Below are 21,340 nucleotides of genomic sequence, written 5' to 3' on the forward strand. Positions count from 1 at the left end.
TATATATATAGTTTCAGCTTCTCACACTAGTGAGACTAAGATGGTTACACATGCATGTTTGATTTATTTCACTTATGAATATGGTCTCAAGTTAAATCCATTTACCCATAAAAGCTCAAGTTTTTCTTTCCTTATGGCTAAGTAGTACTTCACTGTATAAAAACTAAAGATTTCTTATAGGCCAAAAATCCTAGACACTAGCGAGAGTCTGTGTCAAGCTGTTTGTGTCTCTGAACAGCATGCAAAGGGAGTTCAGAATCAACATTTGGATGGTAATGGTTCAGTCTCTGACAGCCTTTGTAGAAGTGTGCGGGAAAGGAAAGAAAGTGATGCATCCTGTGAGCTAAGAGGACAAAGAGGCAGAACGATAGCCCTCAAATAATATGGACACACACACAAAAAGGGGAGCAACAAAACGCATTCTAAACAAGTGCTATTCCAAGGTGGGTACCCTGCCACTTTTAAATTACGGTCAAGGTAAATCCTAAAAGATTTGAAGAAAAATTTATCTCAAGTAGCAGTTAACAACAGCTGTCATTATTTTCCCTAAAACTCAAGGGAATTTTGAGAAATATATTTACATGGTTTTATCCATATGATGGGCATCAGATCAAACAGAAGCTTGTGATATTGTTCGGCAAGCAACCCGCTGCAAAGAGAAATGGACAGAAGTTATTAGTCATATCTGAAATTTGCTTCTTAGAACAGATTGCTGCCTGGATATTAGCTTTTAATACAGGAGAAGAACACTAAAAGAGGAGAGAGACAGAAAGAGACACAGAGGGAGGACAGGGGGGAAGGTAGCGAAGAACAGAAACAAAAGAAAATAACAGAAAGGTGAAATGTAACACAGCAGGCAGAAGTCAGTGCCTGCCAGCTACGTCCCACTCGCCAGGCCGGCATCTGCCGCTTCATCTGTGCTCAGTGATCCTAGTCCACCTGGCCTGCGCTCGGCGGCCCTGGTCCACCTGGCCTGCGCTCGGCGACCCTGGTCCACCTGGCCTATGTTCAGTGACCCTGGTCCACCTGGCCTGCGCTCGGCGACCCTGGTCCACCTGGCCTATGTTCAGTGACCCTGGTCCACCTGGCCTGCGCTCGGCGGCCCTGGTCCACCTGGCCTATGTTCAGTGACCCTGGTCCACCCGGCCTGCGCTCGGCGACCCTGGTCCACCCGGCCTGCGCTCGGCGACCCTGGTCCACCCGGCCTGCGCTCGGCGACCCTGGTCCACCCGTCCTGCGCTCGGCGACCCTGGTCCACCTGTCCTGCGCTCGGCGACCCTGGTCCACCCGGCCTGCGCTCGGCGACCCTGGTCTTCCTGGCCTGCGCTCGGCGACCCTGGTCCACCTGGCCTGCGCTCGGTGACCCTGGTCCATCTGGCCTGCGCTCGGCGACCCTGGTCCACCTGGCCTGTGCTCGGTGACCCTGGTCCACCTGGCCTGCGCTCGGCGACCCTGGTCCACCTGGCCTGTGCTCGGTGACCCTGGTCCTCCTGGCCTGCGCTCGGTGACCCTGGTCCACCTCCCCTGCGCCCCGTGACCCTAGTCTACCTCCTCTGTGCTCAATGATCCTAGTCCCTCTCACGGGCAAAGATGGAGGCACAGAGATACAAGCAGACAGTCCTTAAGCACCGGTTTTCTTCTTTTGATATTGGGTTTTGAACCCAGAACCTTGAGCATACCAGGCAGGTGCTGTGCTGCTGAGCTACTCCTCTGGCCCCTTAAGTGCCACTTTCAGGATTCAAGCACAGATATGCCTACCTAGAAAATCTGATTACTCTCCATGCTACGTTGTTGAAAAGGAGGGAAAGAAAGAAGGAAAATTCAATACATACAGAGTGATCGTTATGTGTGGCAAACAAGCACTAATAAAACATTTTTAAAAATTGGGCATTAGTGCTAGGCAGAGCACCTGCCTAGCATGCAGAAGTAGATAAAAAATGGGTAACTATAGAAGGTAAAAAGAAGTGAACAAAAATTCTAGAAAAGTTATGAAAAAAAGAAAATAATAAAAAGAACTATGTATGGTGGTGTCTCCTCATAACTTTGTTTCAAAATTATCTCTGCAGAACTTCTACGTCATTACTTCCCATTAGGTGGTTTTTCCTACCTTTGGCCTTAATGTTGATCTTTATCATGCCCTTGGGAGCAATGGCTGGGCCTGCCTTTGGGATACAGAGTTGGATCTATGAAAGGATGGTAAACACCAAGACTCTAAGGGAAATGTCTTTCCTCTCCCACTCCTATTCATTCTATGTATTCTATGTTTATTAGTAACATACTGAGCATATTCATCCTGGGAACTGGTACACACACAGGTCACATCTTAGTCCATTTTCTTTTTCCCTCACTTTCCTTTTTCTCCATCCTGTATCCCTTCTCATCTGTGAGAGGTCTACTTCCCTGTTTCCTATCATTTATCCTTCATTTTGACTTTTAAATTATTTATACTTCGGGTTTCTTTTATAAGCGAACTCCTGTGACATTTAATCTTCTCCATCTGGTTTATTTCAGTTGGCATTAGTAGCTCTACTCATTTAAACTTAGTTTAAGAGGGAAGCTGGACATTCAACATTTATTCAAAGTATTTATTTATTTAGTGTCTTATCAACATGAAAGAAAAAGTGTCCTGTTCTCTAAAGGGCAACTTTATTATAATTATCAGCTGTTGACAATTGGGAAAATATATAAAGAAAATTGGGTTTGTATAATGGAAGGTAACATAAAAGAAAGCAGGAAAATAACCAGCAAATTTTCTCCTAATAAGATCACTGAAATACTTGACATATTAACTAAAAATTGTTTAGCATCTAAAAATCATCACAGTTGTCTCAGCCTGAGTAATGATTTATATAGGAATTCTGATATATTACTTGACTTATTCCCTAGAAGATGCCTTTTAGGTAAGAAAAACAAAAAAACCATCGGACCATCTGCCTCTATTCTCTATGATTCACATACAACAAAGACAGTCTTACAGTTGCAAGGACTGACCTTGCCCGGTCCCAGCGAGCTCCATCAAGATACAACCCGTGGATGTAAACACCGTCATCTGGTGCTGTGTCAGATGTGTCAGAAGGGATCACCTGCGGGGAGAAGCCACACTAGGAACGCTTCCTCCACACAGCTAAGTGTCAGAAAGGAAGCACTGCTCAATACTCAGAGCACATTTAGGAAACTCCACGTGTAACCGTTTGTTAAACTACAAAACTTTTCAGTTTTAATGTGTAGCAATGTGTAATACTGTATAGCTCTTTGTGAAGCATTTTATGAGGCTTTACTCAGTGCACATTAATGTTTGCAAAAGTAGAACAACACTTGATTATTTAAATCAAATATTGAGAGACAGGAAAGTCCTATACTAGTGATAGAAAGACAAGTATTATATATGTTCTTCATGGAACACAAAAATTGTGAAGTATGATTTCCTATGGTGGATAATTGTTGGGAGCCGCAGCCCTGAGCCCGGTCGCCTCACTTGGCGGACGTGCGGCCTGTGGTAAAGAGCAAAGCCTGGGGTAGATTACCCCTCCCATCGAATATGTTAGTTTCCTGCTTACCGCGTAAACAACCCGCTCAACAATATAGTCTGCCTGGCAACTGATGATGTTAGCCAATCAGCTTGCCTTGCTTACTTTAACATGATTGGACACTGTACCCGTATATATACCGGTGCCACCCCTGGGCGGAAGAAGAAGCCAGGTAGAAGCCCGGAAGTAAAAGCCCAAAAGGAGCCGCGGAGAGCGGACCGGTAGAGGCTTTGGGGCAGACTGAAGCACAAAAGGAGCCGCGGGGAGCGGACCAGAGGAGGCTTCAGCTGGGAGAACCCAGGGCAGGCTGTACGGAGAAGGAAAATAAAAAGAAAAGGTTGTCCACTACCAGACTTTGTCGTGTGTCCTTCCTGCCGGCCGGGAGCGGACATCGACATTTGGAGGCCCGCCCGGGGACTGATCACCCCCGCGACGTGGAAGTGGACAACGCTCCAGTACAGAGCTGCGAGACAGGTGAGTTGGGGATAAGCCTGGGCTCTGGGTGGCGCGCACCTACAGGGCTTTTAGACTCCCCTCAGGCTCACGCGTAAGTGGCGGATTCCTTGGGCCTCACGCGGTGAGTAACATATTAAAAGATGGGAAACATGTTAGGTAGCAACACTAAGAGCGAGGGTGGTTGTGGAGAAAGCTCTCAAGAGCTTACAAAAGTACGCAGGGTATCTGAGCAGGCCCAGTCAGGGAGCTCCCGAGAGGGGCCCGTCAAGGGGAACAAAGATGCTAAGGAGGAGGACGGGGCTCTAGCCTCGGAGTCGTCTGACTCCGAGGACGAGGGAAAGTTGAATGGCAAGGAGGCCAAAGAGACCAGCTGTCAGGAGCCTAAATCGCTCGATAAGGAGTCGCAGGGTTCTTTACCTTGGGGGCCGTTTCTGGAGGCGATCCCTCGCCACGAGGCGGCCGCCTGGGGGCTCTCTCCCCTTTCGCCAGAACAGGAAGTGATGCACGGGCCCCCATTTTCCGCCCAATCATGGCCGCTGTCTTATGCTCCGCCGCCGGCGGGTCGGTATTTTTACAGGCGGCTTTGGCAGGGGGGACGCTTGTCTCATGAGGTACATCCACCTGGGATAGATAGTGGCCCCTACGGGATATTTCCTGTACAAGTAGCTATGGGCCAGGGACGCAATGTATGGGAGCCTTTTGAGATAAAGCAGATTAGAGAACTTAAAAATGCAGTTACAACCTTTGGGCCGACTGCGCCTTACACCATTGCCATGCTGGAGAACCTGTCTTCTGGGCCCCTCACCCCCACGGACTGGATTCAGCTGGCAAAGGCGTGTCTGCCCTCGGGCAGTTACCTGGATTGGCGAGCCTGGTACGCAGAGTTCTCTGCAGAGCAGGCTGAGAAAAACGCCGGTCGAGGAAACGGGGGCTAGAGATTTAGCTCAGCGGCATAAACGGGGGCTGGGGATTTTCGATCCCTGGTACCAATAAAAAAAAAAAAAAAAAAAAAAAAAAAAACGAAAAAGATAAAAATAAAAAATAAAAAACAAAAATTGCAACAGCAGAAACAGGTGAAAAAGTGTCTAATGTGATCAATCATTGCCTGGCAGCTTGGGCCTCATGGGGCAAACCAAAAATATTAAAAACTGATAATGGACCAGCCTATATAGGCAAAGCCTTCAATGAGTTCTGCAAAATGATGGAGGTTCAATTAAAACATGGTATCCCATACAATCCCCAAGGTCAAGGAATCATTGAGAGGGCTCATAGAAGCCTCAAAGAAATTTTACAAAAACAAAAAGGGGGAGTAGGCCAAGGCCTGGCCCCAAAGGCACGATTATCCATGGCACTATTCACACACAATTTTTTAAATTTAAATAATGATAATCGCTCCCCAGCTGTGGAGCACTGCAACCCTTCCCCCAACCATAAAGGGTGGGTGAAGTGGAAAGATGTCCTGACAGGATAATGGATGGGCCCGGATCCAGTGATCAGCTGGAACCGAGGCGCGGTTTGTGTTTTCCCACAGGAACCGGGACGAGAACCACTGTGGATACCGGAGAGACTGACACGGGCAACAAAGCCCTCGACTGAAGATCAGACCTGCCCTACTGGAGATCCATCACAGACCAACCAATAAGATGAATAGAAATAGCGGTAGCCCGAAATGGACAAGAAGATCCTCAGGCATATGCATGGCTTGCTCAATTGGCCCACGACCGAGTCTAGATATGGCGGGCATCCCTCATTCTCCTCCATAAGGTGACAATACACAGCAGGGTAGGTGAGTCAATGACGGGTAAGAGCGTGCCTCCCCAGCACGACTCGACCTAAGCCAGGCCCTACCCCATCCTGCACGTAAGCCGCTGGACTGTTAGATGCTGCCCAGGTCTAAATTTCTCTCCGAGGGGATTTCTTTACGGAGAGGAAATGAGTGCAAGCTTGTGTGCATCCAGGTTCCGTCCAGTTTGTGCCTGGCCCTAGAAAAAGGACGAGGGCCTCAGGGCCTTGGCAGACCATGGCATGGCCAACCAGGGTCTAAGCCAAGGACCTACGGTGGACCTACACATAGGGCATAAGCCTCTGCACCCAGTCCAGGAAGGGCTACGATGCGCACATTCATAAAAAATAAAATAGGGGGAGATGTTGGGAGCCGCAGCCCCGAGCCCGGTCGCCTCACTTGGCGGACGTGCGGCCTGTGGTAAAGAGCAAAGCCTGGGGTAGATTACCCCTCCCATCGAATATGTTAGTTTCCTGCTTACCGCGTAAACAACCCGCTCAACAATATAGTCTGCCTGGCAACTGATGATGTTAGCCAATCAGCTTGCCTTGCTTACTTTAACATGATTGGACACTGTACCCGTATATATACCGGTGCCACCCCTGGGCGGAAGAAGAAGCCAGGTAGAAGCCCGGAAGTAAAAGCCCAAAAGGAGCCGCGGAGAGCGGACCGGTAGAGGCTTTGGGGCAGACTGAAGCACAAAAGGAGCCGCGGGGAGCGGACCAGAGGAGGCTTCAGCTGGGAGAACCCAGGGCAGGCTGTACGGAGAAGAAAAATAAAAAGAAAAGGTTGTCCACTACCAGACTTTGTCGTGTGTCCTTCCTGCCGGCCGGGAGCGGACATCGACAGATAATAACATCAATTTTGCATATCTTCCTTGCTTAAATACATAGCTTTGCTGTAATGAAGTATTGTTGAGTTTAACAGTTACTGTACCTCAAATTCATATCCTAGTAAATCAATAGGGATGGTGTATTTTCTGGCATAATTCTGCATAGCTCCAGTTAAAAAGGCTTGGGTGAAAAAGAAACCTGAGAGCCAAAACACACAGGGTTTTCCTGAGTTGTACCAGTCCTGTAAAGGGGAAAACGAAATACATTATGTCTATCCTTCCACTTCTATAGCTGTTATTTATCCACTTCCTGAGACTGATGTATGTGTGTGTGTGTGTGTGTGTGTGTGTGTGTGTGTGTGTGTGCGTGTGTGCAGTCACACACACTGTCCTACCTCTTTCCTTTCTAGCTACGCTTCTTTGAAATTCAAATTAACAAAAGCATTAATATGAATGAAATACAATTTGAAAGATTCAAACCTGCTACAAAAGGCTGTGAATTTTCCGAGGATCTCTCACGTTCCCTCACCCCAAAGCTGCCATCTTTAAACATCTCACAGGTTGTTTAGCTGTGGCCCTCTGTGTTGATTCCAGTTCCTTAGCCCCTTGAATGCCGTCTCCGTGTCCACTGCCCTCTTCAGTTCAGGTGCTGTGGTCTTCTCCCTGTGTTAGTGTACGCTACCTCTCTCTGCTGAATACAGCTAGAACAGTGCGGCTAGAAAACATCTGACCGTGTGGAGTTAGGATCAGATTTATCATCTCGTAACTCTTCAGTGATCACATTAAAGCCCAAGCTTCTTGGTCTCCTGTGCAAGAAGCTTCACAGTCTGGGCCCCAGGTGTCGTTTTAGCCCTGTCTCTCTTCATGAACTATTGAAACTGAACTTTTTAGCAGTTGCTTCTGTCCTGGGAGAGCACCAGCTGTTTTTACTGCCTTTTTTTGGGGGGGTACTGAGACGAACTCACAACTTCGCACTTCGCAGGCAAGTGCTTGTGCGGCTGAGTGAAATCCCCAGCCTCTCTGTAATACCAGCCTTCCTTCCCTCTGGAGGGCAAACCCTCCTGGCTCTTCACCCAGGCCCCTCCAGGGCTTCATGTAGTCTCCTGTGGTATGTGTGCCTGGCCTATCACACTTTAAGCATAGTCACTGACCAAGCAATAGACATGTGACTCATTCAAAGCAAAAGATGTAGAAACTTATTTTCAGGGAAAAGAAACTCAACTGTAGTTGTGTGAGGTAAGGCCAGAGTTGCTGCTATCAGATGAGAACCTAACTGAGAATAGAATTAACCCAAAGAGAACACAGCTGAAAGATGGGAAGTACAAGAAGCCAGGACTATGTAACCATGTTGGCCCTCAAGTCAGAGCTTACCTGTCGCCCCTGTGACCCCTGGGCTTACACTTACGTGAGGAACAAACTTTCCTTCTGCTATGCCAGAAGTTTTGTTTGTTACACAGCATCGATTTTCTATGATATAGCACCTTTCATCCCACAGCTACAAAGGTGGCTTAGTAATTCTCAGAATACCCCAAACCTACTTTTATTTTGGTATCAGGGATCAAACTCATGACCTTAAGCCTGCCAGGCAGGTGCTTATGTCACTGAGCTAAATCCCCAGCCCCATGACTTTTTCTTTTTTTGTTAATGGGAATTTAACTCATTATTTCATGCATGCCAGGCAGGTGCTTGTGCCACTCAGCTAAATCCCTGGCCTCCAAACTCACATCTTGGAGGAAGAGAGTTTTACTTTGGTTCACAATTTTAGCACACACATGTGCCCCAAAAGAAACAGTCCCACTAATAATCTGGAAAAGTCAAATGATTGACGTATGAGACTAGAAAAAATCTGAAGTGGAAACAAAGTCTGAATCTCTGCAGCCTCACAAGCTAGTTATTTTATGATTAGCTTCAACTTGAAACAGGTTGTTTTTGTTTTTGTTTTGTGTCATAAAAAGGCAATTGTTATGGCATGTACCACCACACTGGCTATTGTTGGGTTCTCAAATGTCTCCCAAAAGCTCGTGCATGCGTTGGAGGCTTGGTCCCCCGCTGGTAGTGCTATTGGGACCCAGGGTTTACCAGAAGCTGTTACATTAGGAATGTGCCCTTAAAGGGAGTTTTGGGGCGCCCTTTGCTTCCTATCTTTTGCTTCCTCTGTCACATGATATTGTGCTTCCTCATGAGCCCAAAGCGATGGGGGCAACAAACCGTGGACTGAAGCCCTGAAATCATAAGCCAGAATAAATCTTTTCTTTTTTGAGCTGTTTGTCTCAGATACTTTGTCATTGTGATCAGTAAACAACACTGGCAAAGTGATGTCACAGCAACTGATCACTAAAAGACATGCACCTTTGTGAACCTCCAAAAAGACACTTCTGGGATTCTCCCTGTGCTGCTGCAAAACCACTAGCCACAGGACAGGGCAAGCAGGGTGCGGAGGGCGAAAGGCCTCCTGCCACAGGCTCTCCTGTACTCTCCATTCCTTGTGTGTGGTGCCTGTTTGTGTGTCAGCACACCTCTACACGCATTTGTGTTACAGGACTCAAAGCACCATCTCTCCCTTAGCTTTATGAGCTACAAGATAAGAAGTACTGATTTTAAGATAATGAATAATAATTGATAGTTCCAAGCCTCTGACTTTTTGAGATTTACTATAGGTATTAAAATCACCAGACAATATTAAATATGGTCTCAGAGAATCACAAATGTAGAACTTTCAGAAACATAAATGTTATATCTTAATTGAGTTTGCTCAAAGTAAAATATTAAGCTTTTACTCAATATTTTGAAATGTGTATATTTTTCAAGATCCTAAAATTTTGGTTAGACTACTGTGAAACTACCAATCACATCCCATTCAACTCAGAGAGATTAAAGTGACTGCAGTCAATTATTAACAGCATTTCAGTTGTGCATGGCTGTAATTTAAGATATTCTTTTACCTGTAAAAATCTCAGCCGGGCTAGGAAATCTGTGATATAGCTTCCGAGGGGCTTAAGACTGGGGTATGATCGCTTGGCCCATATTTCTGGAACTTTTCCAATGAGCAAACTGCTACAAAGTGCCTCCAGCGCTGCATCCATTACCACCACACCCTTGATAGCCTTCTCAAGGTCCTCCAGAGTGCTGCGTATAGTTATAATCAAACTGCAATAAAAGAAAGACATCAGCAGCATGCGCACGATGGCAATGGTCAGCACGTGGTGCTCGAGAGGATGGAATAACACGCATCCTACTCAGGGCCTTCTGGGAGTGTTTTCTAAGGTGTGGCCACATCCCATGTGGTGACATTTAAATGAGCATCTTCCATTTAATCACTGCCCATGTATGTTTAAATACAGATAATAATACCACTCACATAGCAAAACTTTTGCCTCTGGTATTATTTCTTAGGATCTAGTTTTTTGTTTTGTTTTTGTTTTGTAACAGGGATTGAACTCACAACCTCATGCTTGCCAGGCAGGTGCTTGTGCCACTGAGCTAAATCCCCAGCCCCCAGCTAGTTTTTAAAAACATTTTTTATTGTACATGGGGTACAAAGTAGTATTGTGCTTTCTGAATACAGTATAAGTAGGAAGGTTATATTAAACTGATCAATGTCACCTCAAATATTTAACATTTTCTGCGATAAAAGCACTAGAAATCCTTTTTTGACTCTGTGAGACAGGGTTTCATATGCAGTTCAGGCTGGCCTTGAACTCAAACTGGCTCCAATTTGCAGGGATCCTCCTGCCTGGTCTCCTGAGTGCTGGGATTACAGGCGTGCACCACCACACCTGGGAAGGATCAGAAATCTACTCAGTGATCTTGGAATGTATTATATGTAGTTATATTCTAGGGTTAGCACATTGTGCAGTAGCACAATCTAAAACAAAGTCAAACTTACTCCTTCCATGTAACTAGGCTTTGTGTCCCTTCATTATCATCCCCTCACTCCCCTTCCCCTGCAGGCCCCGGTAACTACCATCCTACTCACGCTCCTGCAGGTCGATTGTCTTACATTCTGCTTACTACAAATGAGAAATGCATTATTTGTCTTTTTGGGTTTGGCTTACTTCACTTAGCATAGTGTTTTCCAATTTCAGTCATGTTGTCACAAATGACAGACTGGTTCTCTTTAAGACTAAATAGTGTTCCACTGTATATACATCTCACAGTCTTAAAACTTCATTCATTCCTTGATGGACATTTAGGCTAATTCATAAATAATGTGGTGGTAAACACAGATGTGCATCTTTTGATATGCTTATTTCAAATCTGCAGTAGCACTTAGAGGTGGCCCTGCTGGATTGCATGGCATTTCTATTTCAGTTTTTGGAGGAATCTGTACTAATTTACACTCCCATCAAGATGCACAAGGGTCCCTTTGCTCTATACCCTCTCCAGAACTTATCTTTTTAATAACAGCCAGCTTAACTGGGATGGGGGATGTCTCACTGTGATTTTGATATGTGTCTCCCTGACACTTAGTAATGTTGGGCATTTTTCCATATACCTGTTGGTTGTCTCCTTTTGAGAAATGTCTTGTCCATTTCTTAATCAGATTATTTACTCTCTTTCTATAGATTTTAATTCCTTATATACCCTGGATATTAATACCTTATAAGAAAGATGAATTGTATATATTACCTCCTAATCTGTAAATTCTCTCTTTGGTCTGTTAACTGTTGATATACAGATTTTATTTTTATTTTAAGGTAATTCCATTTGTCTATTTTTGCTCTTGTTGCATGCAGTTTAGGGGTCAATCTAAAAATGTATTGCCCAGACCAACATCGTGTGTTTTCCCCCATTTGCCCTTCTAGTAATTTTTTAATTTCAGATCTTATGTTTCAGTCTGTAAACTATTTTGAATTGATTCTTATAAGTGACATAAGATTTTGCATTTACATATTTAGTCTTCCCAACATCATTCATGGAAGAAACTGTCCTTTTCCCATTGTATATTACTGGCACCTTTGTCAAAGATTAATTGGCCACGTGTACTCAGGGCTCTTCGGGCTCTCCGTTCGATCCCAGTGGTGGAATGTCTATTTCTATGCCAGTTCTACACCTTTCAACCACAACTGCTTGCCTTGCAGTACAGTCTGTGGTCAGTAGTGTGATGCTTCCAGTTTTGTTCTTTTTGCTTATGACTGCCTTGCCTATTTGGGGTATTTTATGATTCTATGTGAATTTTGGTTTTTTCTTTAAGAGAAATGACATTGGAATTTTAATAGGGATTATATTGACTCTATAGAGGACTTTGAGAGGATTCAGCTAATTTAAGTGAAAAATTGTGTAAGAGAAATATTAGGAAAATAATATTACAGGTGACAAGCAAATATGGAAAAAGTTAAAAAGGTGTTACACAATGGTGGAAACTAGAGAAACACTGCATTGAAACATAAAATTGAAGGGCTGGGGATTTAGCTCAGTGGCATAAGCACCTGCCTTGCAAGTGTGTGGTCGTGAGTTCAAGCTCCGGTAATGGTAAAAAAGAAAAAGACAAAGACAAAAAAAAAAAAAAAAAAAAAAAAAAAACCCATAAAACTGGATATTCATTTATATACTGGCAAATATGCTGTTTCCTCCTTAGATCAAAACTAAGAACATCATAAATAGCCCTGTAGTGAGGACAGAAGCCTGAGGATCTAGGAAAAAGCACATCATTACATACAAATAATTACAGTCTTTGTATAAGAAACGATGTGGTAGGGTTGGGAGATAGCTCAGTGGTGAGTGCTTGCCTGATTAGCTAGTATGAAGCCCAGAGCTCAGCCCTGAGCGCTACACATGCACGTACACACGAGAAATACTGAATTAATTAGGGAAATGTGGTGCTTTCACATATTTTATTTTGAAATGCAAAGAAGTCTGAAAGCCAAAATGACAAAACTAGGCCTAGCCAATGTTTAGCCTGTCTCTTCCTGAGGAGAATAATAACAAATGCATGAAAAATTAGGAATAATGGATATTTTTAATTGGTCAGTACAGATCTCTTTTTCATCATCAGTTTTACATGACAAAAGGTATTATCTTCTGAAGCAAAAAGTTAGAGAGCTTTAAAAAGAAAAAAATTAAGAGGTTTTGATAATCTTTTCTTAAAATTTTAAATTTAATAATACTATATTTTTGTATGAACTTTGTTGCCTTTTGAATCACAGGATATAGATACTTACTTGTTAAATCTTTCCATTTCTTGTACTAACACAGTATTCATGCTCTCCTCATATCTCACAGGATACCTCAGTAATGCTATTTCAATATCAAAATCTTCCGGGAGCTAAACAGAGTTTTGAAGATCACAGATTATTCTTAGAATGGATAGTGTTCTATAATAGCTCAGGCTAGGCTGTTACTGTTTGGGAGGCACTGTGCTACCTGCTTTCCATAAACTGTCTCATTTAATCTTTATTGTACACTCTTAGCTGGATATTATTTCCATTTTATACACAGGGGGATTTAAGGTCAGAGGATAAATTACTGATCCAAAGACACACACCCAAATAGTCTGACTCCACAGGTCTTGGATTCGAAGGCTCGTGTTCTTAACTACCATAGCACTTTGCAGAAAAGACTTCTTTTCTGAGACAGGGTCTTACTATACAGTTCAGGCTGACCTCGAGCACACTTTGCTTTATAGCCCAGGCTGGTCTTGAATTTGCAAAAATCTTCCTGCCTCAGCCTCCTGAGTGCTGGGATTATAGCAAAAGATACATATTTCTGAAAAGCTGTATAATTTCTTTCTGTAAATTTAATCTTATTTTTTCACAGATAAAAGTTATTTACCATTTCAAAACTGTTTTATATTTATTCCTACTTTTTTTTTTTTTGGTATCAGGGATTGAACTCACGACCTCACACCTGCCAAGGCAGGCGTTTATGTCACTGAGTTAAATCCCTAACCCTATATTTCTAATTAATTATCAACTGATTCCAAACAGCTCATCCCACTATCAAATAATTAACCTTACAAGGGTAGCAGCATTCTAGTGCCGAGGGGAGAGAAAGCCACTGAATGTGTGATCTGTGAGGCCCTCCGAGAAACCGAGGTGATGAACGGGGGCTTGGGGCTGTTCAGCAGGTCCTAGGACATTGGGACTCACAGTTCTAAAGGGGCAAAGAACTTCCCTAGTCAGCCAAACTGTAGACTGGGAGAGCTGAGCTTCCCTGCCTGCCTGCAGGCGACGTACCCTGGGTGTACAAAACCATGTTCCAAGGCCTAAGAGGTGTCATTCTGACCTGGGGCTGCACAACCCTTACCAGGCGCCCACCAGGATCTTGTGACAGCCACCATTCTATGAGGGCAAGGTCCTCTCCCCACGAAGATGAACCACAGATGCAGTGGTGGCGCGGGTGAGAAGCAGCAGGGCACAGGGGAGGAGGCTGGGCCTCCACGTGCCAGCCCATCAGAGTGCCTCTCCTCCTCTCTCCAGCACGGCCAGGCTCCTGGAGAGCAGAGCCAGTCCAGGAGGGAGAGAGGACGCAGACAAGGAATGGGCTTGGGAGCAGGCGCCCAGGGCCGGTTCCTCCCTGTCAGGGGCCTGTCTACACTGAAACACAGGCGCATTTACAGTGCTAACAACAGAGGAGACTAGGGCGTGGCAGAGGTGGTGGGGACCCCGGAGCACAGGGCAGAGCAGTCCCCACAACCCTGCACCTGGACTTCGAGAGCCCAGCGGTTCTCAGGGGGAAGCCTAGACCTAAGCACCCAGCCCACGGAGACGTTTTCCGGAGTTTCCTCCAGATTTGGACAACACAAAAGAACACGGATGCCAGAACAGAACTTGCCATTGGGACCGTCCTCCACGGTGTTATCTTTAGTTTGCTTTTTTCTCTTTTTCTCAGCCCAAGCTCACTCTGTAGAGATGATCTCTCTCTTCACTTTTACTTTTTCAAATAAACTTTGCCACTGCTTTTTGCTCATTTCATTCAGTTCTGTGTTCAAGACAAGAAGAACCTGGAATCTACTCTAGCAGGAGAGGCAAGCAACCAGAACCAGGGGCACTTAGCTAGTGCCTGGCTTTTAGAGTTAGTCAGTAACGTGTTGGGGTAGTCAGGAGATCTCGGCAATGCTTACTTAGACAGCAAAGCAGTCTGTGCTGAGGACTGTAATCGGTGAGAGTCCCTGTAGTAGGTCTTTACTGCGTTTAAGATTTACAGAAAAATAGTGAAAGGGTCCACTTTACTTAGTAGGGTTAACGACCTTGGATTATACTGTATTATAAAAAGAGAAAGTTGTAGCAACTAATTTAGCACTGATCCTATCTCCCTGTACTTTCTCCTTCTTTAAGGTATAGATTAAACATCATTCACTTGCTGGTCATGGTGGTACACGCCTGTAACCCCAGCATTCAAGAGGCTGAGACAGGAGGATCAAGAGTTTGAGGCCAACCTGGGCTACATTACAAGTTCAAAGCCAGCCTGAACAATGCCTCAACCATTCTGTCTTTGAATGAGCAAGTTCAGAACATTTTTCTCCATTAAAAAATAAGTCTTTTATCTTTGTTTAGAAATTAAAATAAGTCATAGATAATTAGCTCACTCATAGCTAAAGTTGCTAAGAACTTACCTATGTGCCAGGCATTTGGTAAACCACTTTCAACTGATGCTTACTTTAATGTTCTCAGAAACCGTGCACAGTGGGTACTATGTTCAGATTAACAGGCTTGTAAGTGAATGTGTAGAGAGGTAAAGTATCTTGCTCCAGGTCACAATGAATAAATAGAGTTTTCAGACTGTCATATCAGTACCACTTCAATTTCTTTCATAGTACTAGCTTAAAACATGTTTTAATCTAAGTCTCACCTTGTTGAGTATATCTTTGGTAATTTCTAATAGAATCTGGTCGGTGCTTCCTGAGGATCCTGTCTGTTTGGAGCCTCCCTGGGTGAGAAGCAAGGACTCAAAAAGGATTTTTGTTTGTTGAAGATCTTTGGAGATATCAACATTTTCATGTAATCCAAATATCTCAGGGTCTTGAGTAACTGGAAGTTTCTACCAGAAAATAGATGAAACATACATCACATCTTAACTAGGTCTGGGAGTTAGGATTTGCCACCCCAAAACATGGCATTTTAGCATAAGGATTATTTTGAGCTACAGTAATCTAAAATCAATAGATGGGCTGGGTGTGGTGGCGAATGTCCATAATCCCAGCAGTTGGGAAACTGAGGCAGGATGATCACCTCTAGTTCAAGGCCATACTGGACTACACAGTGAAAACCTGTCTCAACAAACAGCACAGAAAGAGTTCTCTCCTTTCCTCCTTCTCTGCCTGGACCAGGGTGCAGTCAGCAATCTTTTTTTTTTTTTTTTTTTTGGTGCCAGGGATCAAACTCACAACCTTGCATCTGCCAGGCAGGCACTTATGCTACTGAGCTAAATCCCTAGCCCTAGTCAGCAATCTTGATCACTGAAAGCCGGCTACCGGAAGAGCCTCGTGAGGTCTCACCAAGACAACCCTGCCTTCCACTAGCTTCTTCCACGTGTGTCTTGACTCCTGTCTCACAACTTCTGTTGCTCCGAAAAGCCCACGCCATCTTCCCTTTTTTAGTTAATTCTTCACAGTCCACCTCCCTTTATTTAAATGGTGTGTGAACTCTCAAGTACACTGCCTCTTTTTGGTTTTCACTTCTTTTCTGAAAAGCTCCTGTCCATTAAAAATACTATCATCAAAATAAACTGTCTATATTTTAGCATCAGTTTAGTTTATGAATCCCAGCCAGTAACAGAAGCAGGCAGGATTAATTTATAGGGCAGACATGTGTGAACAAAGAGTTATGAAATCATGAAACACCAAAAGAGTCAAACTTTTATAATTTTCAGTAACAACTAGTCTACCGAGACCACAATGCTTGTCTAAATGTACAGTTAGAAGGCGACATTTTGTGGTCTGCTTTGGGAAAACAATCACACATGAACCCCATTTTCAGTGACGCCAGTTACCTTAATGAATTCAATATAGTCCTCATAAGTGCCTTTGGGAGGTGCAAAGTAGTTTCCACTGGGGGAAAACTTGTAGTGAGGGTTTTCGACGACCTGCAGGTTGTAGAAGTCGGCCAGCATGGTCAGCAGCAGGCGCCGGTCCCAGTCATCCGTCACCCTCCCCCCGTAGTTACACTCTCCAGTCAGGTAGGAAATGGCTTCAAATGGAATCGCATCATATTCGTTGATAAACAACTGAACGAAAGGAAAATGAAAAAATCTTTACTGCTTTTACTTTATTTCCATTTTTTCCTTTATTTCCATGTCAAGGTGCGCTACCTATCTATCTATACAGGAAGGAGCTGAACGGTTCACCATCATAGGCTGTCGCTGGGCACCTGGAGTTTGCCATATTTTGAGTTTGTCTATCTGAATTTCTCATTTTTTCTGAAATACATGTTGTTTCCTTAATGAGAAAAACATTTAACAAACACAGATAACATGGAATGCGATGGGGCATAGTGGCAGAGCACTTGCAAGGCCCTGAGTCCAATCCCCAGCACTGCAAAAAGAAAAGACCTAGCAGAAATAGATAACAGGAAAATTACCAGGTGTTTTTAAAATGTGAATTTGGATCAACCTCGTTTCCTGGAAGCTGAGCTCAATTCTGTCCCTGAGACAGTGTCAGCCCCACTGAAGGTAATTCCGGGAGCCACAGCTGTGGCAGGGTGGGTGGTGCTACGGGCCCGTTCAGGTGCAGGTTGCGACGCCACTGCACTGCGCACAGCACCGCTGCTCCAGCCTCATGTGTATCAGTACCACGGCTGGGAACCCAACGTCCGCTTTAGAGCCCTTTTCATGATGTGATAAAACCATTTCCAACCTCATCCATGATGGCCCAGTTCCACTGGCAGGCAATACACACTGTTTCTAATTTCCTCACCACCATAATAATAGTCAGAAAACTACTATTTATGTAGTCTACATTGTCCTAGTCATCTCCCAGTAACCACGGAGAGCAGGAAATGAAGTATTGTGGAAGTCCGAATTTGTTTCCCAAGGGTCAGGAATTTTAGGTAGTGTGTGTCCTGAGGTGACACGTCACTGATTTGGGACTCTCCTATTCCTAAATCTAGCTAACAGTGCAGGAGTTAAGGAGAAGCGGTATTAAATCTGAGAAACAATTTCTCCAGAGCCATGTTCAGTTAAGGTCTAATTTGCGTTTGAGACTCCCATATTTTCATGAGGAAAAGAACTGTCAAGAGATATGAGAGGGGGCTGAGAAAGAGGGAAGTCATCTTCTGGGGAGTAACTTATTAAAAGATAAAAGTCTCTCTCTCTCTCTCTCTCTCTCTCTCTCTCTGAGACAAAGGTTCACTACATAGTTCAGGCTGGCCTTGAGCTCACTTTGTAGCCCATGCTGGCCTCAAACTCAGTGATCTTCCTGCCTCGGCCTCCTGAGAGCTGAGATTACAGCCATGCACTACTCTGCCTGGCTCCTCTTTTCTCTTTGGAGAAAGGCAAAGATATATTCAACAGAGTCCTTAGCATTTACAAAACTGAAGGAAGAGACCCCAAGACCCCAAGAGAATTTAACGTTAAATTTGTGACATATAAGAGAAGTGGAGACCAACAACTCATTCCCTGGCTACCCACTTAGCCACTGCTTTCCCTCTCTTTTCTCTTTCTTTTCCTTCTTCAAACCCTTCCTTTCTTCCTTCTTCTTTCCTTCCTTCCTTCCTTCCTTCCTTCCTTCCTTCCTTCCTTCCTTCCATATTGAGGATCAAACCTAGACTTTCCCACTGAGCTACAGCCACAGCACTTTTTATTTTTTATTTTGAAATACAGTTATCACTAAGTTGCTCAGGTTGGGTTCAAACTTGCAATCCTCCTGCCTCAGCTGCCCTATCAGCAAGTTCTGACAATCGCATAGCTTTCCTCAACTACAAAGTAAATCTCTTTCCCCAACATCTCACCCTTAGCCCACAAAATATCCTATAAAAACTCTCAATACCAAGCCTTCAACTCACCTACAAGTACCCCAGTAAAATCAGACCCACTCACTTACCACTATGGTAACCCTCCCCGCTATGTCCCACACACCTCATCCAACTACCCTCCCTCCCTCCCTCCCTGCAGAACAAACACAAATAGTAAACTGTCGCGGTTGTACATAGAGACAGCACAGGGGGAGGGAGTGTAACTGCAAGGACTGTTACATACGAGTGTGAGACTGAATCTGTTATAATCAGACTTAATTCCCTCGGCAAAACCTAGAGGCAGGATCAAAATCACTTACAGTAAATAGCAGAAGGAGTAGAGACTAGCACTGGACATACAAAGCTGAAAATTATTCACAGGAGGTGATATCCTACTAAAAATCTCCATATAAGCCACAAACTCTCCTGACTTCTCTAGTTCCCAACCTGCAGTAACCTCCCAAAAAAGAGAGGAAAAGGGAACATACACAGAGGAATAGAAGATCTCTGGAACTGCTCCCCCAGCCTCCCAAGGCAGAGCCAGAGGTCACAAAAGGAGAAGAAAGCAAGTACCAAGTAGCAAAAGCTCTAAAAAATGATTATTATATCACTTATTGTATTATATTATTATATTACACAATGTGTAGTTAATAGGAACATAAAATATCAGTAAAGTATAAAATTCCCTAATATGTGCTGCACATTTAGAATAAACATCAACATTTTTACATTGGCTGTGTACTTGTTTACAAAACCTAAAAGAACATCAGAAATAATTTCCAATATAAACTACAATGAAAATACCAATAGAGCTCTCTACAAAAAAAAATAATTTTTGTTTCATTTCAGACCCACGGCAGTCTTCATACATGGCAACTGCATGTTCCATGCGCTGTCTCACCTACACTGACAGCACATTGCTTAGCTCTCCTTTCCTATACACTAGGCCATTCTTGTCACCTCTCTTGTTGTTATGGTTTGTACCTGGAGGTCCCCCCAAAGCCTCATGCAGTCATGGGGCATGGGCCTTTCAAAGGCGACTGAATCTAGTGTTTGTGATTGGTTCACTGGCTAATGCTGGGATTGGCGGTGTGAGTGCTGCATCCACTCGGGGTGGCCGCAGGCAGACGGTAAAAAGGAGGAAGGAGGCTGCTCCTCCCTTTCAGCTTTTGCCGCTTTTGTCATCTTCCGCCACCATGAACTGCTGCCCTCTGCCATGTGGCACACTGACACCTCCACAAACTGAGTAAACAAACCTTTCCTTGCATAATTTTGGAGTTGATAGCACACACATATTTTGTTTTCCTGTCCTTCCTTGTAGGGCACAGTTGACATCTTTTTGCTTTTCCTGTTGTCACAGTAGGTCTTTGTGATGATGTTCCTACCTGTTCACCTGTCAGTTCACCAGTGTGCTCCACAATTATTTTTGCACAATTTTTTTGGCAGAAACATTTTGCTTTCCTCTGCTGTAAATGATGGGTTCCAGTCCCAATCTTTTAAGAATTTTTCCCTATGATATTTTGCACTTGTTATTTTCTTTGTAAACTACCCAAGTATTTATGCTATACATATTTATGATTGAGTAAAACATGATACTTGGCCAATGCTTTGTGTTTTCTACATTCTTTTTTTTTTGTACCAGGGATTGTACTTATGGTCACGTGCTTACCAGGCAGGTACTTATGCTGCTAAGCTAAATCTCTAGCTGCTTTGTGTTTTGAGTGACATCACAGTGGCTAGGTAGCTCATCACCAGCATCTATTCTGCTTTCGGTTTTGTTGTACAATGTTATCATCTCAGGGCTCCATTTGGTTGATGTTTGCCTAAACAGTATTTCCATCATGGTGCAACAATGACATAAGCAGCACCAGATTGTTTTTCTTTGCCAGTATGAGACCAATGTTCCATCTTTCTGAAATCCAAAGACTGTACTATACAATTCTCTGTTTTGAAATTGTAAAATTTCATTTGAAATTTCTGCTTTGTTCCTGCATACAGTTTCTACACAGGTCAACTTGTGCTTTGTTAGCAAGTGTATCATCAATTGAAAACCAGTAAACCAGGGGTCTTGTTGTTTGTCTACTTTGTTTTTTGAGACAGGGCCTTTCTATGTAGTTTAGGCTGGCCTTGCACTCACTATGTAACCCAGGTTGGCTTTGAACTTGCGGCAATCATCCTGCTTCAGGCTCTGAGTGCTGGGATTACAGACGAGTGAGTAAACCAACTGTTGAATATCTCACTTCAGTTTGTTTGGGAGATGGAAGCAACATTTTGCTTATTACTATATGAATAAGGGCCTTCGGAAGTTAATAATGATGGTACAATCTGCCGAAACCTCTGGGACTACCAGTCCCAGACTGAAACTAAGGAGGGAAATTATAAAGATGGCAAGGAGAGGAAATCAATGAAATTGAGATGAAAATAACACAGTAAAGAAAAATCAATGAATCAAAAAGCTAGTTCTCTGACAGAATAAATAAAATAGATAAGATAGTCTCCTGAATAGCCAGAGTCAATATTGTCAAAATGCCCATACTCCCAAACTTGTTACACAGATTCAATGCAATCCCAATAAAAATACCCACAGCATTCTTTATAGATCTAGAAAAAACAATCCTAAAATTTACATGCAGCCAAAAGAGACCCAGAATAGCAAAAGAAGTTTTTGGCAATAGAGCAAAGTAGGAGCCTAGCAATACCTGACTTCAAGGTTTACTACAAATCAATAGTGATAAAAATGGCGTGGTACTGGAACAAAAACAGGTCAGTGGGACAGAATAGAGAATACCTGCACATTCAGCTATTTGATCTTTGATAAAGGGGCCAAAAGCACTTGCTGGAGGAAAGATAGTGT

General features: G+C 43.8%; 1 protein-coding gene and 1 long non-coding RNA gene across 2 annotated transcripts in view; one reads left to right on the forward strand and one right to left on the reverse strand.

Moving 5' to 3' along the window:
- The window catches only part of Dnah12 (dynein axonemal heavy chain 12), a 244,057-nt gene that overhangs the window by 2,430 nt on the left and 220,287 nt on the right, over nt 1–21,340 (reverse strand). The window contains exons 67-73 of the mRNA XM_063257331.1: nt 16,529–16,762; nt 15,389–15,577; nt 12,760–12,863; nt 9,541–9,745; nt 6,703–6,840; nt 2,992–3,083; nt 582–649 (exon numbers count right to left, since the gene is read on the reverse strand). Of these exons, the coding sequence (XP_063113401.1) occupies nt 582–649; nt 2,992–3,083; nt 6,703–6,840; nt 9,541–9,745; nt 12,760–12,863; nt 15,389–15,577; nt 16,529–16,762 (1,030 nt within the window). The remainder of the gene's footprint in view (nt 1–581; nt 650–2,991; nt 3,084–6,702; nt 6,841–9,540; nt 9,746–12,759; nt 12,864–15,388; nt 15,578–16,528; nt 16,763–21,340) is intronic.
- On the forward strand, nt 3,080–6,568 carry LOC134477879 (uncharacterized). The gene is made up of 2 exons (XR_010050133.1): nt 3,080–4,001; nt 5,515–6,568. It is a non-coding gene; the product is annotated as an uncharacterized LOC134477879 (long non-coding RNA).

The sequence above is a fragment of the Cavia porcellus genome, unplaced genomic scaffold, assembly GCF_034190915.1.
Source record: "Cavia porcellus strain 051 isolate PalLab524CR breed Dunkin Hartley unplaced genomic scaffold, mCavPor4.1 scaffold_10, whole genome shotgun sequence".
Lineage (NCBI taxonomy): Eukaryota > Metazoa > Chordata > Mammalia > Rodentia > Caviidae > Cavia > Cavia porcellus.